The sequence below is a fragment of the Notolepis coatsorum genome, assembly GCF_963971535.1.
Source record: "Notolepis coatsorum genome assembly, chromosome: 6".
NCBI lineage: Eukaryota > Metazoa > Chordata > Actinopteri > Aulopiformes > Paralepididae > Notolepis > Notolepis coatsorum.
Window position 1 is genome coordinate 95,168,873 of NC_140170.1, and position 20,367 is coordinate 95,189,239.

At 43.9% G+C, this 20,367-nt stretch overlaps 1 protein-coding gene across 1 annotated transcript in view; it reads left to right on the plus strand.

Moving 5' to 3' along the window:
- odad1 (outer dynein arm docking complex subunit 1) overlaps positions 1 to 20,367 on the plus strand; it is a 56,836-nt gene that overhangs the window by 33,605 nt on the left and 2,864 nt on the right. Inside the window, exons 7-13 of the mRNA XM_084316611.1 lie at positions 709 to 896; positions 1,320 to 1,454; positions 3,021 to 3,103; positions 9,924 to 10,092; positions 10,209 to 10,372; positions 15,010 to 15,113; positions 17,452 to 17,542. Coding sequence (XP_084172737.1) covers positions 709 to 896; positions 1,320 to 1,454; positions 3,021 to 3,103; positions 9,924 to 10,092; positions 10,209 to 10,372; positions 15,010 to 15,113; positions 17,452 to 17,542 — 934 coding nt within the window. The remainder of the gene's footprint in view (positions 1 to 708; positions 897 to 1,319; positions 1,455 to 3,020; positions 3,104 to 9,923; positions 10,093 to 10,208; positions 10,373 to 15,009; positions 15,114 to 17,451; positions 17,543 to 20,367) is intronic.

A 20,367-nucleotide genomic window follows, 5' to 3' on the forward strand; every position in this document is an offset into this window, starting at 1 on the left:
ATATGATGACGTATCACATCATGTCAGATCTGACATGACGTACATTAAGATGATACGTAGATTTAACATCGGAGAGAGAGAGAACATGAGGAGAGATAAGCAAGATATGATATCCACACACGATATGATGTAAAACATTAAGAACATGAAGAGAGAGTGAGATGTGTGTGTTTGTGTGTGTGTGTGTGTATGTGTGTGTGTGTCTGTGTGTGTGTGCGTCTGTGTACAGACGTGTGTGTATTGTATGTGTGTATTGTGACACAGGGAATGTGTGTGTGTGTCGGTGTGTATGTCTGTGCGACTGTGTGTGTCTGTGTCTGTGTGTGTGCTGTGTAACTGTGTGTGTCTGTGTGTGTGCTGTGTAACTGTGTGTGTCTGTGTGTGTGTGCTGTGTCTGTGTGTGTGCTGTGTATGTGTGTAAGAGAGAAAAGACACAAGATTAGAACACACGATATGATGTACTGAAATGTCCATCTGCTATCTTGAGGCTGTTTTAAGAACATCAGCCAGACTGTCGCCCTAGTGTCTTTGAGCCCTGCTAGTTGACCTATATTAAACTAGTCAAGACTAACCCCTTTCCTACCTCCACCCTCGTATACACATTTTCCCCAACACTAGTCTAAGAACTGAATAAATTTAATTGACTTGAATTTTATTTCTTTATTTTAGTTATTGAATATACAAATTTTTTTGGCTTCCTGGCTGTAGGGTGGAGGCTCAGTCCAAGATGACCATGATGCGAGAGAAGGCCGTGAAGGACCTGGCTCAGTACAACGCAGAGATGAAGGAACTGGAGAGGGTGATCGCACACGAGCGATGCCTGAAAGAGTTCATGACTACCAAGTGCAGCGAGCGGACTGGCCAGGACGAAGGCCAGGACATGGGACGCCGACTACGTAAGAGATACAAGGGGTTAGGTTGGGGGGGCGGCAAACACTGACAATGTACAGCCCTGGCCTATTGTTATTTTTATTCTATAATAATAATTCTATTCTATTGTGCCTCTATTTTAATTTAGTTTCTATCCCATTTTATTTTATTCCACCTTATATTTTACAACTGTACAGCCCTGACCTAACTTTATTTCATAATTCTATTCTATTCTATTGTGCTTCTATTTTAATTTAGTTTATATTCCATTTTATTTTATTATCTGTCTGTTATTGTCTGTCCATTAATGTCGCACCGAAAACTAAAACGACCAAATCAAATTCCTTGTATGTGAAAACAACTTAATAAAGACCTTTCTGATTCTGATTCTGATGATGAAGACCAAGGGGGTTTTGGTGAGTGATGATAATGACGCTGCTCTCTCCCAGTGACGGAGCTGAAGCAGCAGAAGAGGCAGGACTCCGGGCTGGAGTCTGTGGACACTCTAGAGGAGGTGTTTCAGAGGATTCACACGGTGACAGAAGAGGACAACCTGGACCTGCTGGTCACCAAGTTCATCCAGGGTCAGTCACACCAACACAGACGCATACTCACAGACGCATACTCACAGACGCAGCATCTTATTGTTGCTAGACCCATCTAGACCCATCCCTGCAGTCTATTTTTGAACAGGCTACTCTAAGGCAAGCCAATAGAATAGTCTCGGACCCCTCCCATGTCTTACATGCCGAGTATGAGCTACTGCCCTCTGGGAGGAGGTTTAGAGTTCCACTGAGGTTTAAAAACTCCTTTATTCCGATCTCAGTTAAACTTTTAAATAGTGCCAGATAAAGGGCAACTATCGAACGGATATTTGGTTGCTATATTATCGTGTATACTATAATATTATAATATTAATATTATATTATTTGTGTATACTATTCTAATTTTGTGTTGCCAGACATCCTGCTGTGCAGGTACTTTACTGTATCTTTTATATTGTGTATTGTTTGGAGTCAGTTGTGTTGTGTCATGTCTGTGTGTATGTGTCTGTGGCTGTAATGGGTGTAAGCCCAAGACAAATTTCCCAGCTGATGGGACAATAAAGTGACTCTTGACTCTTGACTGTTGATTAGTCTCACCTGTGAGTATAAGCTTTCACACCTAAGCTTGTTTGAAATGATCCGAATTTAAATTGAAATTGTTACCTTTGTAAAAAAAATTATTATTGGTTTGGTTATGGTTCACATTGCCAATTGACAAACAAACCAAACGTTCTAAACAAAGCCATGTGATCACACGGGTCAAGCTTTTATTGGACATGACTTTGAATTCTAACAAACATGTGAACAAATAAAATTTTGTGATCCCCACTTTGGCCTGCATAAATGTTAGACGTGTGTAGATGTTAGATGAAATATTAGACGTTTTCCAATTCACCAATGATTAATTATGCACCAGTCTCCCTACTGTCACCTGAATTATGCATGCAAGGTATTTGTTTAGTAGTATCATGACATTATTTGGCTTTTTTGAACTTACTAGCAGCGAAAATTATAACCTTATGATGATGAAAAATTGCACATTTGGAAATATATGGGAAAATGTCAACTATAACTTCATTAAATGTGTGATGTTTCAGGTATTTTACTGCTTTTGGTCCAATTGCTTTTACACTTCAAACAAAATCCAGGGTTCAACTGATAAAATAATAGAGAAGAGAGAAGTCTTTATTTGTCATGCAGATTAACACACATGCGAGATGGGCGATGAAATGCCTCTCTGCGCTTGACCCATGCCATCGTCCTTCCCCCCAAGGGCAGCCGGGAGCAGACACGGCTGCGGCGTGGGCCACGCCTGGGGACCAATTCAAGTGCTCCTGTCCGTCTTCGTCAGGGACGCGACAGCGTTAGCGATCTGTTCTGCATGTTTTCCCATTGGGTTTAACTTATTGGGAGGGGAAACCTCCTGGCAGCATGGCAACCTTGTCCCCAAGCGGGAATGGAACCCAGGACCCTCTAGCTGTGAGGCGACAGTGTTAACCACTACACCACCGTGCCGCCTGATAGAGATAAGACATAGGAAGGAACACAGGTTTCAGAGTATCAGAGGGTAATAATGTTGTGTTGTTTCTGTTTTCTCCTGTACAGTTGAAGATCGGAACTTTGCCCTCTTCAATTATGTGAATGAGCAGAACAACGAGGCAGAGGCCATGAAGGATCAGATCTATCAGGTCAGTATGTTCTCTCTATAGTCCTGGAGGTTCAGAAACCTGCCCTTAGTGGCTTCAGGATTGTAGGCCTATGAAGGAAAAAGATTTTGTACTTCTGTATTAGGTAGCCAGGCAATGCGTACTAGGTAGCCAGGCAATGTGTACTAGGTAGCCAGGCAATGTGTACTAGGTAGCCAGGCAATGTATACTACTGTAGGTAGCCAGGCAATGTGTACTACTGTAGGCAACCAGGCAGGGTGTACTAGGTAGGCAACCAGGCAGGGTGTACTAGGTAGGCAACCAGGCAGGGTGTACTAGGTAGCCAGGCAATGTGTACTAGGTAGCCAGGCAATACGTACTAGGTAGCCAGGCAATGTATACTACTGTAGGTAGCCAGGCAATGTATACTACTGTAGGTAGCCAGGCAATGTGTACTACTGTAGGTAGCCAGGCAATGTGTACTACTGTAGGTAGCCAGGCAATGTGTACTACTGTAGGCAACCAGGCAGGGTGTACTAGGTAGGTGTTACGACCCTGGCTCATGGGTACGCAACCTATGTGTAATCAACACCAAAACCCTGTGCTCTAACTCAAAAATGCTACTAAACAAAGGAACTACTAATATAACTATAAGCTAATGTACTGGTAACCCAACGGACAAGGACTGTAAGAACCTGACAGCTCTTTCACTAGGCCCAGACAGTGCATGTGTGTTTCTGGGTCTGCCTTTGAAGCTCCCCAGCAGGTAACCAATCAGCACTAATTGGCTAATTGGCAGCCCTCACCTACATGCCCTGGTTGACACAGGAGTGACCAGCCTCTAGTACGTAACACCTCCCCCACCAAACTGGTTGCCCAAGAGGCAACCACTACACAACAAACCATAAACAAAACAAAAACAACTGTGACCCCTTAGGTGTCAGGGCCTCTACCACAACAGCAATAACGGGTACCACAAACACCGGTACTATGATCGTGAGAGGGCGTCTGCTAGCACGTTGTCCCTCCCACGAATGTGGCGAATATCCAAGTTATACGCCTGGAGGAACAAACTCCATCGCATCAAACGATGGTTCGAATTCAGCATGCTGCGAAGAAAAACCAAAGGGTTATGGTCTGTATACACAACAAGGGGCAAACTGGAGGATCCAACGTAAACATAAAAATGGTTCAAGGCAAGAACCGGGTCGGCCCCTGTCGAACACGACCACCGATACCGATCTGTCAAAATTATACTGCAAACCAAAATCAACCTGAGAACTGTGCTTAACAGAACAGACCACAGCACAACAAAACCATAAATCACTGATACCACCACCGCACCCATATCCATCCCACCTGGCACTGGCAGTTCAGGATACTGCACACCGTGAACATCCAGAGTAGGCTGTACCGCCTCAGGTACAGCCCCAGTGTACCGGGAACCTGGCAGTACGACAGCCACCATAACGTCTGGAACACCATCTAAAATGGCGTCACCCAAAATAACTTTGTCCTGATCAAAATCAAAATGGCTGCCACTCAACAGACCAGGTCGCGAAGGCGGCTCCTGCTCCACAGGACACAGGTAACTAGGTTGACCATCACACCTAGTGCATGGCAGAGAATCAGTGTGGACATGTGGATCAATGTCAGAATCATCAACTGACATACTGGGACCATCCCTGCCCACAAGTGAAACATTAGGGACAATAGAGCTATTGTGGGAAGGCTGGCAGCCTAAATCAAGCTTAGTAGCCCCTCCAACTAGAACGGTGTCACATGAAAAAACAGCACCTCTCATAGCATCCTTCCCACACTCCTCCTCCAATTCGTTCGTGGCCTCAGCCACCGTACAGGCTGGGAAGACCTTGAGACATTGCGCTGCCATATCATCTCCTGTCACATGCTTCTCCGGCACGCCTGTCAACTCTGGTTTCACCACCGGGCCTAACACAAAACCACAATCAAGAGAATAATTATGCAGAGGTACATCCACAGTGTGCTTTCCAAAATTCTCAACAGGTGCACCTTTTAATTCAACAAAGAATGTGTCACTAAGTGTAATGTCCCAAGTCGAAGTATCAACAACATCACTTTTGTCCTTTGACATTTCTCGTGCCACAGCACACACCGGAAACACTCCTGGATGTTTCTGTGCCAGCTCATTAGAGACCTCAGAAACCACAGGAATGGGAGTTACAACCGGAGTAGCCAACACTTTGTCACCAGCCAAATCATTCCCTAGAATGAAGGACACCCCCTTTATGGGAATGTAAGAACATACCCCCACAACAACATTGCCTGATACTAAGGGAGAATTGAGCGTGACCTCATGCAAAGGTGCATCCACAAATCCACCCCCAAAGCCCTGAACAACGACATCGGAATGCAAAGAAGAGTTTGATGAAAATGGCAAAACCCCCTCCAGAATGAGGGACTGAAAAGCACCGGTATCTCTCCAAATTGTTATAGCCTGTTTGGACTCTAGTGCATTAGTCAGGGAAACAAATCCATTCATCCTAAACCTTGAGGAACCCTCGAGCTCTTTGTCCACACGTTTGATACCTTCCCCATCCCCATCTAACGTTGGCATAGGCGTCCTGCATATGGTTTCTACCAGAGCCACGGTTCTGAAATTTTTCTGCTCAAGCACCGGGCATCCAGCAACGATATGACCAGGTTCCTTACAGTAAAAACAGATAATCCCTTCTGGGAATGCACCAGCAGAACCACCCCGCCTAGGAGGTGAAGTTAATTGACCAGCAGACACAGGTTTTGGGAAACGGCCCCCCTGAACAGGACGCCTATCCCCGGACTCAACGCGGTAGTCCTCCAAAAACACGGACTTGTGTGTCAACACAAACTCATCGGCGAAGACAGCGGCGTCGCCTATCTTCGATACCCCACGCTCATTTAGATGTGTGGAAACGGTATCAGGAACACATCTTTTAAATTCCTCTAGGAGAATCAACTGCCTAAGCTGCTCTCTTGACTCTGCCTTCTGAGAAGTGCACCACCTGTCAAACAGGTTCTCCTTCTCCCTTCCAAACTCAACATAAGACTGCCCCTCGGACCTACGATAACCTCTAAAACGCTGACGATAGGCCTCAGGGACCAACTCATAAGCCCTCAAAATGGAAGCTTTAACCAGCTCATAATCAGCGCTTTGTTCAAGGGACAGAGCAGTGTAGGCTTCTTGTGCCCTACCAACCAAAACACATTGCAGCAGCAGTGTCCAGGCGGTATCAGGCCACTTCAATGTGGTTGCCACCCGTTCGAAAGGGGGAAAATATCTTTCCACGTCTTTCTCAAAAAATGGTGGCACCATCCTGATATTCCTGCCTACATCAAACCCGGAACGTGACTCTGGATGCAGAGCACCCGCCTGCAAGGCAGCATACTTATATTCAAGCTCCTTCTGTGCACGCTCGTGCTCCAGCAACAGTTGTTTCTCCTTAAACTCACGCTCATGCTCACGCTCCTCTTTCCTCTCTCTCTCCTTAAGCTCACGCTCCTCTTTACTCTCTCTCTCCTTAAGCTCACGCTCCTCTCTCCTCTCCTCACGCTCTCGCTCTAGCTGCCTTTCCTTAAACTCCAACTCCCTAATCCTCCACTCACCCTCTATACCAGGTAATAGCGGAGACGCGCCAGACGATGGAGGCTCCTCCACCCTCTCCTCAAGCACCTGTTCCCTAATGAGCAAAACCCGCAAAGCACCCAAGGCAGATGGTTTCAAACGTTTCTCACTGGGAGTAAGCTCGACCTTGTAGTGCACAGCAAGCTCGAGCAGTTGTTCTTTGGAAAATGTGTCTAATAAGTCATGAGACGGGCGATCAACAAAGTCCCTGATGGAAGCCATTGTCACTGAACTAGACACCCCAAGCTACACACCCAACCTCACAGACACGAAGAACCACTAACGAACCACGAAGACGCCCCCAACGAACCACTGAAGAACCACGAAGAACCACTGAAGAACCATGAATAATGCTAATTGCCAACAATAACAACCAGAATGGAACACGGTGGAAATGTGAGCTCTACGGAGCGCACCTTTCCAGGTTGCACAAACAACCAAAATTTTTTTTTTTTAAAACACACCCACCCTAAATAGACGTGTCATACACGCAGGGTGTTAGGTGCTACCAGGTATGCTCACCAAACACTTAAACAAACAAAATAAATCCAACAAAAAAAAATCCCAAACAGGTGCGCCTTCTAACCTGATGTGACCACATATGCTTCTACGTCTAAACTGCAGAAAAAACCGGCCTACCACATGTCTACGCTAAGAAACACTAAATCAAGCCCTACCACACTACCTGTGTTTCCTGGCCGCCCTAATCTACCTACCCTTAAACTAATGCCCTGTAGACCTAACTTTCTTCAACCACACCTGCTACCAGTCAAAGATCATATACAATCATTTCATTGACCGCTCCAGGAGTACGTGGTGCACCGGACGCTAACCCACAACCAGAAAATAATGTCCCTATCTACATGTGGTGCCTACTAAACTATATATTTTAACAGCATAAGTAGTCACATCAAATTACAAACAAATACGGCATACTCACCTGTTTGATGAAATGGCTCAGCCCCCACGCTACACCATGTGTAACGAACACCACCCAAACCATAATATGATGACACCCTGTGCAACACAAAAAAAAATCACCAAACAAAGTTCTAGGGGTAAAAGATCCCGGACGAGCGCCCAATTGTTACGACCCTGGCTCATGGGTACGCAACCTATGTGTAATCAACACCAAAACCCTGTGCTCTAACTCAAAAATGCTACTAAACAAAGGAACTACTAATATAACTATAAGCTAATGTACTGGTAACCCAACGGACAAGGACTGTAAGAACCTGACAGCTCTTTCACTAGGCCCAGACAGTGCATGTGTGTTTCTGGGTCTGCCTTTGAAGCTCCCCAGCAGGTAACCAATCAGCACTAATTGGCTAATTGGCAGCCCTCACCTACATGCCCTGGTTGACACAGGAGTGACCAGCCTCTAGTACGTAACAGTAGGCAACCAGGCAATGTGTACTAGGTAGCCAGGCAATACGTACTAGGTAGCCAGGCAATGTGTACTAGGTAGCCAGGCAGTGTATACTAGGTAGCCAGGCAGTGTGTACTACAGTAGGTAGCCAGGCAATGCGTACTAGGTAGCCAGGTATTGTGTACTAGGTAGCCAGGCAGTTGAATGAATGAATCGTTTATTTTCGGTCTTTGTTTACAACAAATCAAAAACACACTTGTGTGTGGACTGGACTTACAAAAAAATACAAAATGTGGATGTTTTACTCAAAACTACTCCTGAATTATTTTACTTTTTAATGCTTTTTTAAATCTCCCATGAGAAGTAGACAACTTCAACCTGTCACTAAGGCTATTCCATAGTTGAACTCCCAAAATGTACATTAGTTCTTATTTTTTACATGTTTTAAGAATACATAACCCTCTTAAATTATACTTTCCTTCTCTTGGTTTAAAGAGACATTGAATAAAAAACTGGTAGGCTTTTACTCTTAGCACGACAAATGATTTCCAAAGTTTTTATGTACACCATATCTACAACTTTGAATGTGCAGGACTTTATGAATAATGGATGTGTCGATTCAAGGTAACTAGCTTTGTTTATTATTCTAATAGCTCTTTTCTGTAGTTTAATAATAGGATCTATATTTGTTTTATATACATTCCCCCAGACCTCCTCAACCCAATAATGACATGTATGGCACAACAAGTGAAAAATACAATATATGCAAAATTTCTGATTCAACAGCTCCCTTCTTTTGTACAGAACCCCAGCAGATTTGGCTAATTTACCCTTGATATATTGTATATGTGGCTTCCAACAGAGTTTGTGATCTATAATCACACCTAAGAATTTAGTTTCATATACTCTTTGAATTTCAGTTCCATTTAAATTCAGTTTAATTTCACAGTCGGTAGGAACACCACCAAATACCATACATTTTGTTTTGTTTTCATTTTAAGAGATTATTATTCCTATCAAACCATTTCTTTAACTTTATCAATTCCCTTTCTACTGTTTTCAATAATTCGTTCATGTCCTCCCCTGAACAAAGTAAATTAGTATCATCAGCAAACGTAACAATTTTCTAAATATTCGATACTGTACAAATGTCATTTAAATAAAGTATAAATAACTTGGGTCCCAATACAGAACCCTGTGGAACACCACAGGTTACTCTTCTAAGATGTGATTCTGTATTATTAATGTTTACATATTGAAACCTATTATTTAAATAACTTCTTAACCAATGATGACTAACACCTCTTATTCCATACCGTTCCAATTTTTCTAAAAGCAGGGAATGATCAATTGTGTCAAAGGCTTTACGTAAGTCAATAAATACACCTATTGAGGGTTGTTTTTCATTAATTGCTGTTGATATATTTTTCACAAAATCTATCACTGCTAAGGATGTTGATCTATTGCTCCTAAAACCATATTGATGGTCACTCAATAACAGATGCATTTCAATAAAGTTTGTACTAGGTAGTCAGACAGTGGTCAAGTCAATGCTTTTTGTATCCATAGATTTCCCTAAAAGCAGAATGAACATTTGATTCCTATGCATGTGTGACTTGATCTGCAGATTCAAATAAAGTATTTAAAACGTGTGTGCGTGTGTGTGTGTGTGTGTGTGTGTGTGTGTGTGTGTGTGTGTGTGTGTGTGTGTGTGTGTGTGTGTGTGTGTGTGTGTGTGTGTGTGTGTGTGTGTGTGTGTGTGTGTGTGTGTGTGTGTGTGTGTGTGTGTGTGTGTGTGTGTGTGTGTGTGTGTGTGTGTGTGTGTGTGCGTGTGTGTGTGCGCGTGCGTGCAGACCCAAGGTGAGATGGAGCAACTCCAAGTGGAGGGGTTACAACAGGAGCAGGAGCATCAGGCTTTGTTGAGGGGTATCGATGAGCAACAGAGAGCCAGCGAGTCCCAAGCTGTCGGGTATGAAACTCAAGCCAGCGGCGTGAGCAAAACCATGGACCAGATAAAGACAGGTTTGGCCACCAGCACCTCTCGTAACACACATGTGTATTCTATCATCACATAAACATATACAGCAGAACACACAAAAACACTTTGACAGTGGCCGCTTGTGTTTCCGACGCCCTAGGAGTGAACAGCGTGTTCGGTAAGATGGAGTGTGACCATGCAGTGATAGAGAACGCGCTGGGCTCCTCTGCAGGGATCAGTGAGAACAACATCATGTCCTACCTGGGTCTGGTGGAGCAGAGGACCAATGAGCTGCTCACCATGCAGGCCTTCCTCATCTCCAAGGTTGGCTGTTCATAGACCTTTTAAAATAAACCTTTTTCTTTGTGTAGTGAATGTTTAATTCAGTCTTCAAACAATGTCACTAACTCACTCACTCACTCGTTCATTCATTCATCCACTAATTCACTCACACTTAGCCACTCCGCCCCTAGTGGCAGCTCACATACATGACACTGTGTGTCCTTGTTTTTCTAATTCAACGTCTAAATGTCTTTATTTTTAGGAGGGGATGCTTTACATTCTGATCTATACAAAAACAACGAGGATAGATATGTATTCATCAGTGCATTTATTCCTCTTCCGTGGACAAGGCAGGCAAGTCTGGACACCTTAAAACAAAACAGGAAAACGCAAATGCAAGTTCAGTGAAGTGCCATGTGAATCTCAAGAAACATGTTTGTTTCTCGAGAGGAAGCCTCCCAAATTAGCAAGCACTTTTTATGTCATGCTTAATTTACAGATATTTCCGCTTGCTCATTAGATTAAACGGACTGGAAAGGCCTCCCTCTTCTGAACGAAACAAGATATAGTACTCCATGGTTTGGTAGAAATTCTCAGGCGCTAGAAATCAGTGCCAGTGTCTCAGCCAATTGAAAAATGCACAGGGCAACATGAAGGAATTTAGTAACAAAATTTAATCCAATCAGCGTCTTCAAATATGATGCCTGTGGGCGCTTTTCTCTAGCGCCCGAAGTAGAGTCGTTGTCGAATTGTCTATTCACTCTATTGCGTGGCATTCGTGTGACATCACATCCACCAGGAAAATCCCATACTCTCCGCTCCGCTACTAGTTGTTGTCATAGATATATCGTCGTCGGAAATTGATAATAATCTCATGACAGTTTTGGACTTGGATCTAACTAAATGGATTTATATGGACACGTTTATGGAAAGTTCAAGTGACGTTATACCATGTTTTGCTACTGTTGTGTGGTGGAGGTCTGGAGAGGAGAGAAGATTAGCTGGCTACCTAAAGATCGGCTAGCCATCTATCTATCTATAAGATAACAAGTGATGACTTCAGGGCCCCGTTCCCCGTACCTGGTTCAATAAGACGATCAAGATGTCATTATCCAGATTCAGTTAACCCGATGTTTGAAGCCGGGATTTTCCTGTTCCTCGAAGGTGGATTCAGTCTCGTTAACTCAAGCCAGACTTGAGACCCAGGATAAATGCGCGCGGCCGCTCCAGTTGAAAAGCCAGCACGTATCGAGAGCAGAGATCCTGATTCTCTAGCGGCATTGATTGATTAATTGATTTCAAACTTTATTAACATATTGCAGTACGGCTCAATCGCCTCGCCGACAAGTTAAATGCGTTATCTATAGGCTAATTTTAAGTCCCTCATTACCTCAATCAATCAGATTATATTTCTTTAAACTTGCCTGCTGGATTGAATAATCAAATGAGATCTTGCTAGCGAAAATAATTAGTTAAACTGTTATACAGGATAACGATACGGCTCTCTTCCCATTGATTGATGTATGGTCGATCTTTTACTTATCTCCACTGTGGTGTAACGGGTTCTTCTTTTGACTTTCACGCAGACGACCGGGGTTCGAAACCTAGTCTTCCCCTTCTTTTTGCGATGTAGGAATAATTCAATTTGGTGCACGTTGAGAGCTATATAAAGAATGACATCCTCAATGCATGTAGATTTATAATATTTTAACTTAAAATTAGGCTACTTTGGCGTATAATCATTAATATTATATTCCAAAAAATTATATTGGAAACACGGGGTTTCGAACACCGGTCGCTGGGTTGGCAGGATTGAGCACTACCGCTGCGCCACTGTGCCAGATGGGATAAATTCATTGTTTATACATAAATGAACGAGAGACCCGTGTTTAGAATATCCTTTATTTTGAATGAAGTTTTATCTCTTTATCCTCATTCATTAATGTGACGTCAACGGCTCATTCAATTTCTCAAATCCGTCAAACAGCGCATCTCATCAGACATCTTAATCCCAGTTACAATTAAAATAACCACATAATGTGTACATCGCACCCCGAGCGCCACGGTATATGCATTATTTAGGACAAAGTGAATTTAGTATCAGCATTTTGGGTCTATTTTACATTTCAAAAGCCCCCTCTGGAAGAATGGAGCACAAAAACGTAATTCAGAATGGTATAATGCAGATCGTAGACTGGGAATAATTTCAGGAAACGGGCTGTCACTTCTTTGCGGGGGCGTGGCGATGGTTGATCCGGCTAACTTGAACTTAAACCCTGCTTTCGACCAGGCTCAAACTTTTGGATCTGTTGTCATGGTGATTTGGACAATCCAGGTACGGGGAACCGGAAAGTCCGGCTTAAGTCAGACTTCACCGAAAGTTATCCGGCTAACTCAGTTATCCAGGTACGGGGAACGGGGCCCATGTTTAACTCAAATGTTGAAGCACACTGAAGCATACTGAAGCCTTCTCTATTTGAACAACCACATCAAACAAGAGGTGGACGTGGGCAAATACTGCGGCATGGTCTCTGACAAGAACAAGTTACAGGTTGAAAAAACCCTCAGCTCAGAACTCGGCAGAATCTGCACCTGGCTCGCTGATAACAGAGTCCATTCTCTTCGGATCAAATAACAAACTCAGCAAGACCGACGGCTTCTCAGTTACAGAATTACTCTAAAACTATACTCATATTCACCACGGTATAAAACGGGAATGTATTGATTAAAGAATTATCAGTTTTTTGCATCTTGACCAGAAGAAACTCAATGACAATCGACTATATTATTAGATCCATAGCTATAATATTTAATATAGTTTTAGCACTGCAAACACCGGCATGTATCCCCATTCATTACAGTGCTGGCACACACGGCCATACGCCCACAGCGACCTCTGGCGCTGAACTAGAGCACCTACGGGAGGCTGCAATTCGAAACTGCCCACTGTAAATGTCCAAACCCCTTCCCCCCCCACCCCCTCCTAATAGACAGTATGTATATCTTTTCTCCCCACCGTATGTATATCTTTTCTCCCACTCGCCCACCCCCTCCTAATGTACAGTATTAGGGATGTCCCGATCACGTTTTTTTGCTCCCGATCCGATCCCGATCATGTGATTTTGAGTATCTACCGATACCGATATTTCCCGATCCGATCAAAAAAAAATTTAATTTTTTTTTATTCAACAAACATGACCATGTTCACGTCTTAAACTCATACTGAGGCCTTAGTTTTGGTTTTAAATTGCATATCATCATTCATTTATTTATTGTCACACAGAGCAGAAGAATTTTGCCAAAACAAACCAATAGTATCCAGCTGCAGAACAGCAGACCAGCCACACTCTCAGACCCAAACGCATTTCCTTTGATTTAATTATACATCAAATGATTTATGAAGTTAACTTTTCACCTGGATAACATCAACATTCAGGGTGAATGTAATGTGAGAAATTGGGACAAAAAAAATTTAAATAAAAATTATTTGGGTCTGAGATTGTGGCTGGTCTGCCGTTCTGCAGCTGGATACTATTGGTTTGTTTTGGCAAAATTCTTCTGCTCTGTGACAATAAATAAATGAATGATGATATGCAATTTAAAACCAAAACTAAGGCCTCAGTATGAGTTTAAGACGTGAACATGGTCATGTTTGTTGAATAAAAAAAAAAAGTTAAAAAAAAAAGAAAAAGAAAAATCGTTTTTTTTTTTTTTTTTTTTTTGCCGATCCCGATCTTCGGAAAATCACGTGATCGGCCCCGATCACGTGATCGGATCGGGACATCCCTATACAGTATCCTCCCCATCATATATTCACTGTTAAGATCTATGGGTATCAGTACTGTATATTTTCATATCGTATATGTCACAAATGTAACAGTACTATATACCTGTATGTCATGTATGTCCCTATGCCATAAATGTCATGATGTCATGTATGTAGTGTATGTCATTAATGTCACTATGAATTGAAAATGGGGGACCCTGATGTAAACAAGACAAACGCCTTTCTCTGGTCTGCATCCCCTTAACAATTGTGTGTATTGAGCCGTACTGTATTGTACCTATTCTGCAATCTGTTAAATAAAGTTTTCATTCATTCATTCTCCATCCGAAATCCGAATTTCATGGATATATCCTTGGGTAAAATAGTTAGTTTATTAATGTTTATTCAACATAATAATAATAACAATACATTTAATTTGTAGTGCACTTTACATTTGGAACCAAATCTCAAAGTGCTAAGATTTGACATCAATACAACGTCAAAACTGTCTGCTTGCTAATGCTAGCTAACTGGAACTGATTTGCCGACAGGAAAGCAACCAACAATATTGTCTGTGCGGAACCCTTATCCCCAACACAAAGTTCCGCCCCACCTAGAATAATTTTCACCAGCCGCCACTGGTCCCAACAACAATATGGAATGTTGTTTATTGTTGAAAACTGTTATTACAGTTTGCTCCTTGACTAGCAGCTGCTCATATTTAGCTGCCTCCTCTTTTATGATAATTCTACACTAGAGGTTATCTGACATTCAAAAGCAAAATGATTACGTGTGCCTTAGTTGATTAGTTGAAATTGTTGTAGAAGTGTGCTGCGGCATCAAATGGGTTGAGAACCACTACTCTGATGTCTCCAATTCTAACTAATATTCTAATACTTTCTGCCTCCCAAAGGATATTGAAAAGGAGTATAATCCAAAAGACTTGGCCAGATTCCTATTGGGCCAGAATCCAGAAATGCCCAAGCAGAATATCACCATCCAACTTCCAATCACAGGGTTGGTATTTAGCTTTGTTTTCTATATCTTTATGGTAGTATGTTTATTAATAAATTCAGACATATGCCTCGTCTCCACTAGCCAGGGTTTAGCCGTGCTGTGGCCTGTCTGGCACACAGTGAGTGTCTCCATTGTCTTTAGAACCTGGCCAGACGCGAGAATATATTAGACCACTGTTACTCGCAATTTAAGGACGGGTATAAGTCACAGGCTCTTAGCCCCTGGCCTACAGCCTACTGGCCACTGCAATGAAGAGTAGAGCCACTGCCGATGGAGACTCAGCATTCAGGATAACAGAACATGAGGTGAGGAGGTCCTTTAAGAAAGTGAATACCAGGAAGGTAGCAGGACTGGACGGTATCCCCGTCCGCGTCCTAAAAGTCTGCCGACCAACTGGCCCCGGTATTCACTGACATATTCAACCTGTCCTTAGAACAGTCTGTCATCCCTACCTGTCTGAAAAAGTCCACCATTATCCCTGTACCCAAAGAATCCACGCCCACTTGCCTCAACGACTATCGCCCTGTAGCTGTCACCTCCATAGCCATGAAGTGCTTTGAGAAGCTAGTGAAGGGCTACATCTGTTCCCCAACACCTTGGACCCCCTGCAATTTGCATATCGCCCCAACAGGTCCACGGAGGACTCCATAGCCCATGTTCTGCACACAGCAGCATCACACCTGGACAAGAGGCAGGGGAACTATGTGAGAATGCTATTTATTGACTACAGCTCAGCATTCAATACCATAGTCCCCTCCAAGCTCGTAGTCAAGCTCAGAGACCTGGGCTTGAACTATGACATCTGCCAGTGGGTCTTGGACTTCCTGACAGGAAGACCCCAGGTGGTGAGAGCAGGCAACTGCACCTCCTCATCCATCACTCTCAACACAGGGGCCCCCCAGGGCTGTGTTCTGAGTCCCCTCCTCTACTCGCTGTACACACATGACTGCAGAGGAACAGCAACACAATTATCAAGTTTGCCGACGACACAGTTGTGGTGGGCCTGATCTCTGCAAACAACGAGAGGGCCTACCTGGGAGAGGTAGAGAACCTGGCGCTGTGGTGCCGGGAGAACAGCCTCTCCCTGAACGTCAGCAAAACGAAAGAGATGATTGTGGACTTTAGGAGGTTGGGGGCCGGGGACTACAGCCTCCTCAGCATCGACGGGGCACCGGTCGAGAGAGTGAACAGTTTTAAGTACCTCGGAGTCCACATATCCGAGGACTTGACATGGACCACACACATTGACAGTGTAGTGAAGATGGCATGGCAACGCCTCTACTTCCTTAGGCGCCTAAGGAAGTTCAAAGTGAGTCAGAAGATCCTTAAGAACTTCTACTCATGCACAATAGAGAGCATCCTGACTGGTAACATCACCTCCTGGTTTGGGAATAGCACCGCAGACTACAGAGAGTGGCACGTTCAGCCGAACGCACAATTGGAGGTGGGCTTCCCACTCTCCAGGACATTTGCAACAAGTGTTGCAGGGCCAAGGCTAAGAGAATAACCAAAGACTCTAGTCACCCAAACAACTGCCTCTTTGAACTGTTGCGGTCAGGCAAGCGCTACCGGAGTCTCATGGCCAGTACAGAGAGACTCAGAAGGAGCTTCTATCCCCAGGCCATCAGGATGCTCAATGACTCCATGTAACAACCCATCATCTACACTCATTGCACACACATCCACATGCACACACTCACTTTTAAACAAACACTCACCATAACACTCACTTTAGACACTTTAACACTACATTATATTTATCTATTATTAAAGAGATTTGCTCTACATTCATACCTCATTTTCTGCATTGTACCTTACTGTTTACACATTTTTACTACTTTAGATTGTATATTGTACTGTATATTGTATATATGTATATTGTATATTCCTCTTTACTTACTTTTTTTTTTACTTACTTTTTTTTACTGTATGAAGCACACTCTCAGGGGCTCATACAGAACCAAGCATTTCACCGTAAAGTATGTGTATTTTATTGTGATATAATAAAGTTTCAAGTTTCAAACAAACTTGAAAAAACTTGCTAATGGAGACAAGGCAATAGACTAGAGTAAGTTCAAATACTTCCAACATCAGGGCTTGTGTGTGTGTGTGTGTGTGTGTGTGTGTGTGTGTGTGTGTGTGTGTGTGTGTGTGTGTGTGTGTGTGTGTGTGTGTGTGTGTGTGTGTGTGTGTGTGTGTGTGTGTGTGTGTGTGTGTGTGTGTGTGTGTGTGTGTGTGTGTGTGTGTGTGTGTGTGTGTGTGTGTGTGTGTGTGTGTGTGTCGTGCGTGCGTGCGTGCGTGCGTGTGTGTGCTGGGTGTGTACTATAACACTCCTCAGAGAGGACCATGACACAGAGGAGTCTCCTGTCACTGATGAGGAAGAACGCCCTCTCTCCCAGGGAGAACTACGCCAGACAATTATGAAAGGGGTAAGTGCTAAGTTCCTACATTCAATTAATGATAACGATTACATCATGATAGTCTTTTAATATATATGATAATGAGGGCGTGGCCATGCGGCATAGGGTGAGGACGTGTTTCACCTAAGCTCCCCACTTTTACCCATTAGTCTTTATTTTATTTTAGTTTTTTGCACAGTATTTTGTTAGATACGTCGAGTATACACGTTTTTGAGCATTGGAGATGGCAGCTAAGGGGGGGGGGGGGGGACGAAGCAGCCTGCTAGTGTGTCTCCCTCGGTCGAACTGAACGACACAAGCCTTGATACTATTGGCAGGCTAATAGCTGAAGCTGCGGTTGAATCGGCCAGGGTGGTAAAGGACAGCAATTGATGGAAATCAGGACAGCAATTGATTTGGTCATGGAGAGAGTGGAATCGCTGAATTCAATGGCCACGGCTAATTCATCAAATAATATCCCTAACTGAGGAAACGTCCAGACAGGCCGAGAGACTACTAATTCTGGAGGGGGCCTTGCTCGATAAGCAGTCGGAAATGGCCGGGATGCAAGCTACGATCTGTGAGATGCAGTCTTGAGAGAGAGACGTTTCAACATCCGTATTGTGGGAATCCCGGAGGGATCCGAAGGGAGCCGTCTCATGGACTCCATGCCCGGCGTGTTGCAGCAGATTGTGGGCCTTGACGTTCTCGTTACCGCTCCATTGTGTGAGATGGCCTACTGAACTGGCCCGGCAAAGTCCGACGGGAACCGGGCGCCTAGACCCATCATTGCGAGGCTTCACAGTCTACGCACGAAGGAGCTGATTATTTTTATTTTATTTTATTTTATTAAGGATCCCCATTAGCTGGTGCCATAGCAACCAGCTAGTCTTCCTGGGGTCTACACAAAAAAACATACAAAAACAATTATTGTTGCAAAACAAAATTATTAAAAGTCAGTACTCAACACACAATGCATAATGAAGCAAACAAATAAGATAGCTAAAATTACATGCAAGCAAAGAAACAGAAAACAAAAAAACAAAACAAAAATACTTTACAGTGTTAAATACAATTATTTATTTTAAAAAGTTAATTTACTGTAAATGCAGCAGAGGTTTCGAGGCAGGTTATTCCAAAGAGTCAATGATCGGCCCGCTCCAGGAGGGGGCAATTACACATTGGTGATTGTAAAGTGGCCATTTTCGATGACTTCACGCCCGAAGTGCTAGCGCAGAGAGGGGAATATCGAGAGGTCATGGCCCGGTTGTGGAAGTTGGTCCTCCGCCCAAATTTGCTATACCCAGCCAGGCTCTCTGTGAAAATGAAGGAAGAAGAACACCGTTGGATTTGGCCGCTAATAATGGCGAAGGAGTATGTGAAACTACAGTAGCTGACATGTACTCACTCCAGCTAGCTGAACTATTACGTTGAATGACACTGTGTGCTATCGTAACAGGCTAACCTAGGTTTGTTTAACCAAGCTAGCTGGACAATTGCTAAATGCTACACGTGCGCAATTCCCGCTTATTTAATATTTTCCACAATGTTTAAGCTAAGAGGCCTGTTCACTGTTGTTGTTGTTTTGGCATTTGGCCTACGTTTAACACAATGGACGCCAGACCCGACATATTTCGGGTTAACTCGCCATCGCTTGAGCGCCAAACCCGAGAAAAGTCGTGTTTTCTTTTTTTTATTGATCTTTTTCCCCCTCCATTTTCCTCCGATTTTTCTCCCATCCCAATGTTAGTCGTATGCCAATTCCCAATCCCCTTCCTGGTCGCTGCGCACTTACCCCCCACAGTCAGATCATCTGGGAGAGTGGAGGCTATCACGTGCTTCCTCCGACACATGTCCAGCCAATCAACCGCTTCTTTTCACCTGGCAGCGCGGATCCTCCCTGAGAGGGCGTGGCGTGTGGAAGGATCACACTATCCCACTCAGGTCCTATCCGCGCTTAGCAGGCGCCCCGACCGAACTGTAGGAGTCGCTGTTTACAACGACCCGGACCCACCCCGCCAGCTTCTCCCACCCTCTAATACTGCCAATTGTATTAGTGTGAACGGCCAGCCAAGCTGGTGACAACCCCGGAGCTGTGAGCTGGATTCGAACAGGCGAATCCAGCTCACAGCTCCGGGGTTGGTGACGAACGCAATCTCCGCTACGCCACCTAACCGCCCATCCATCCAGCCTGATGTTATCATTGGGAATGGGTCTGAGATCGCAAACATCCAATACCGCCACCTAACGCCTTGCAGCCGCTATTGCACTACATTTGAAACGATGTGGCTTGTTGTCTGGGCCGAGCTGCGGCGTGCGGGCGGGGTCTAAACACTCCGGCAAGACAAGCGGTTATAGGGATGGCATCGACGAGGGTCCCCGCCCCCTCGTTCATGTTCAATGCTGGATTACATTGGAAACACGCTCGCTATCAGTATTTGGATTATTCTTTTTGCAGTACATCATAGTTAAGGTAAGGACTATATGTTATCAATCTTGCGTTGATCCGATAATTCTTTCCCCACGATCGGAGCGTGTCTGTAATGTACTGTGTAGCGTATTCCGTTGGTGGCGATCGAAGCATAGAAACCCCCCCTCCCACCCTTTCATGCGTGCATGATGAAACATAATACCAATAATCTAGCGTTGATTTCAGATTGATTATTGATCCAGGCGAGAAATGGCACGATTTATAATGAAATGCAGTAAAACGCTGTTTGGCTGCGTTTCCTGGGATTACACAGAATCACTCTAAAACTATACTCATATTCACCACGGTATAAAATGGAAATGTATGGATGAAAGAATTATCTATTTTTTGCATCTTGACCAGAAGAAACTCACTGACAATCGAC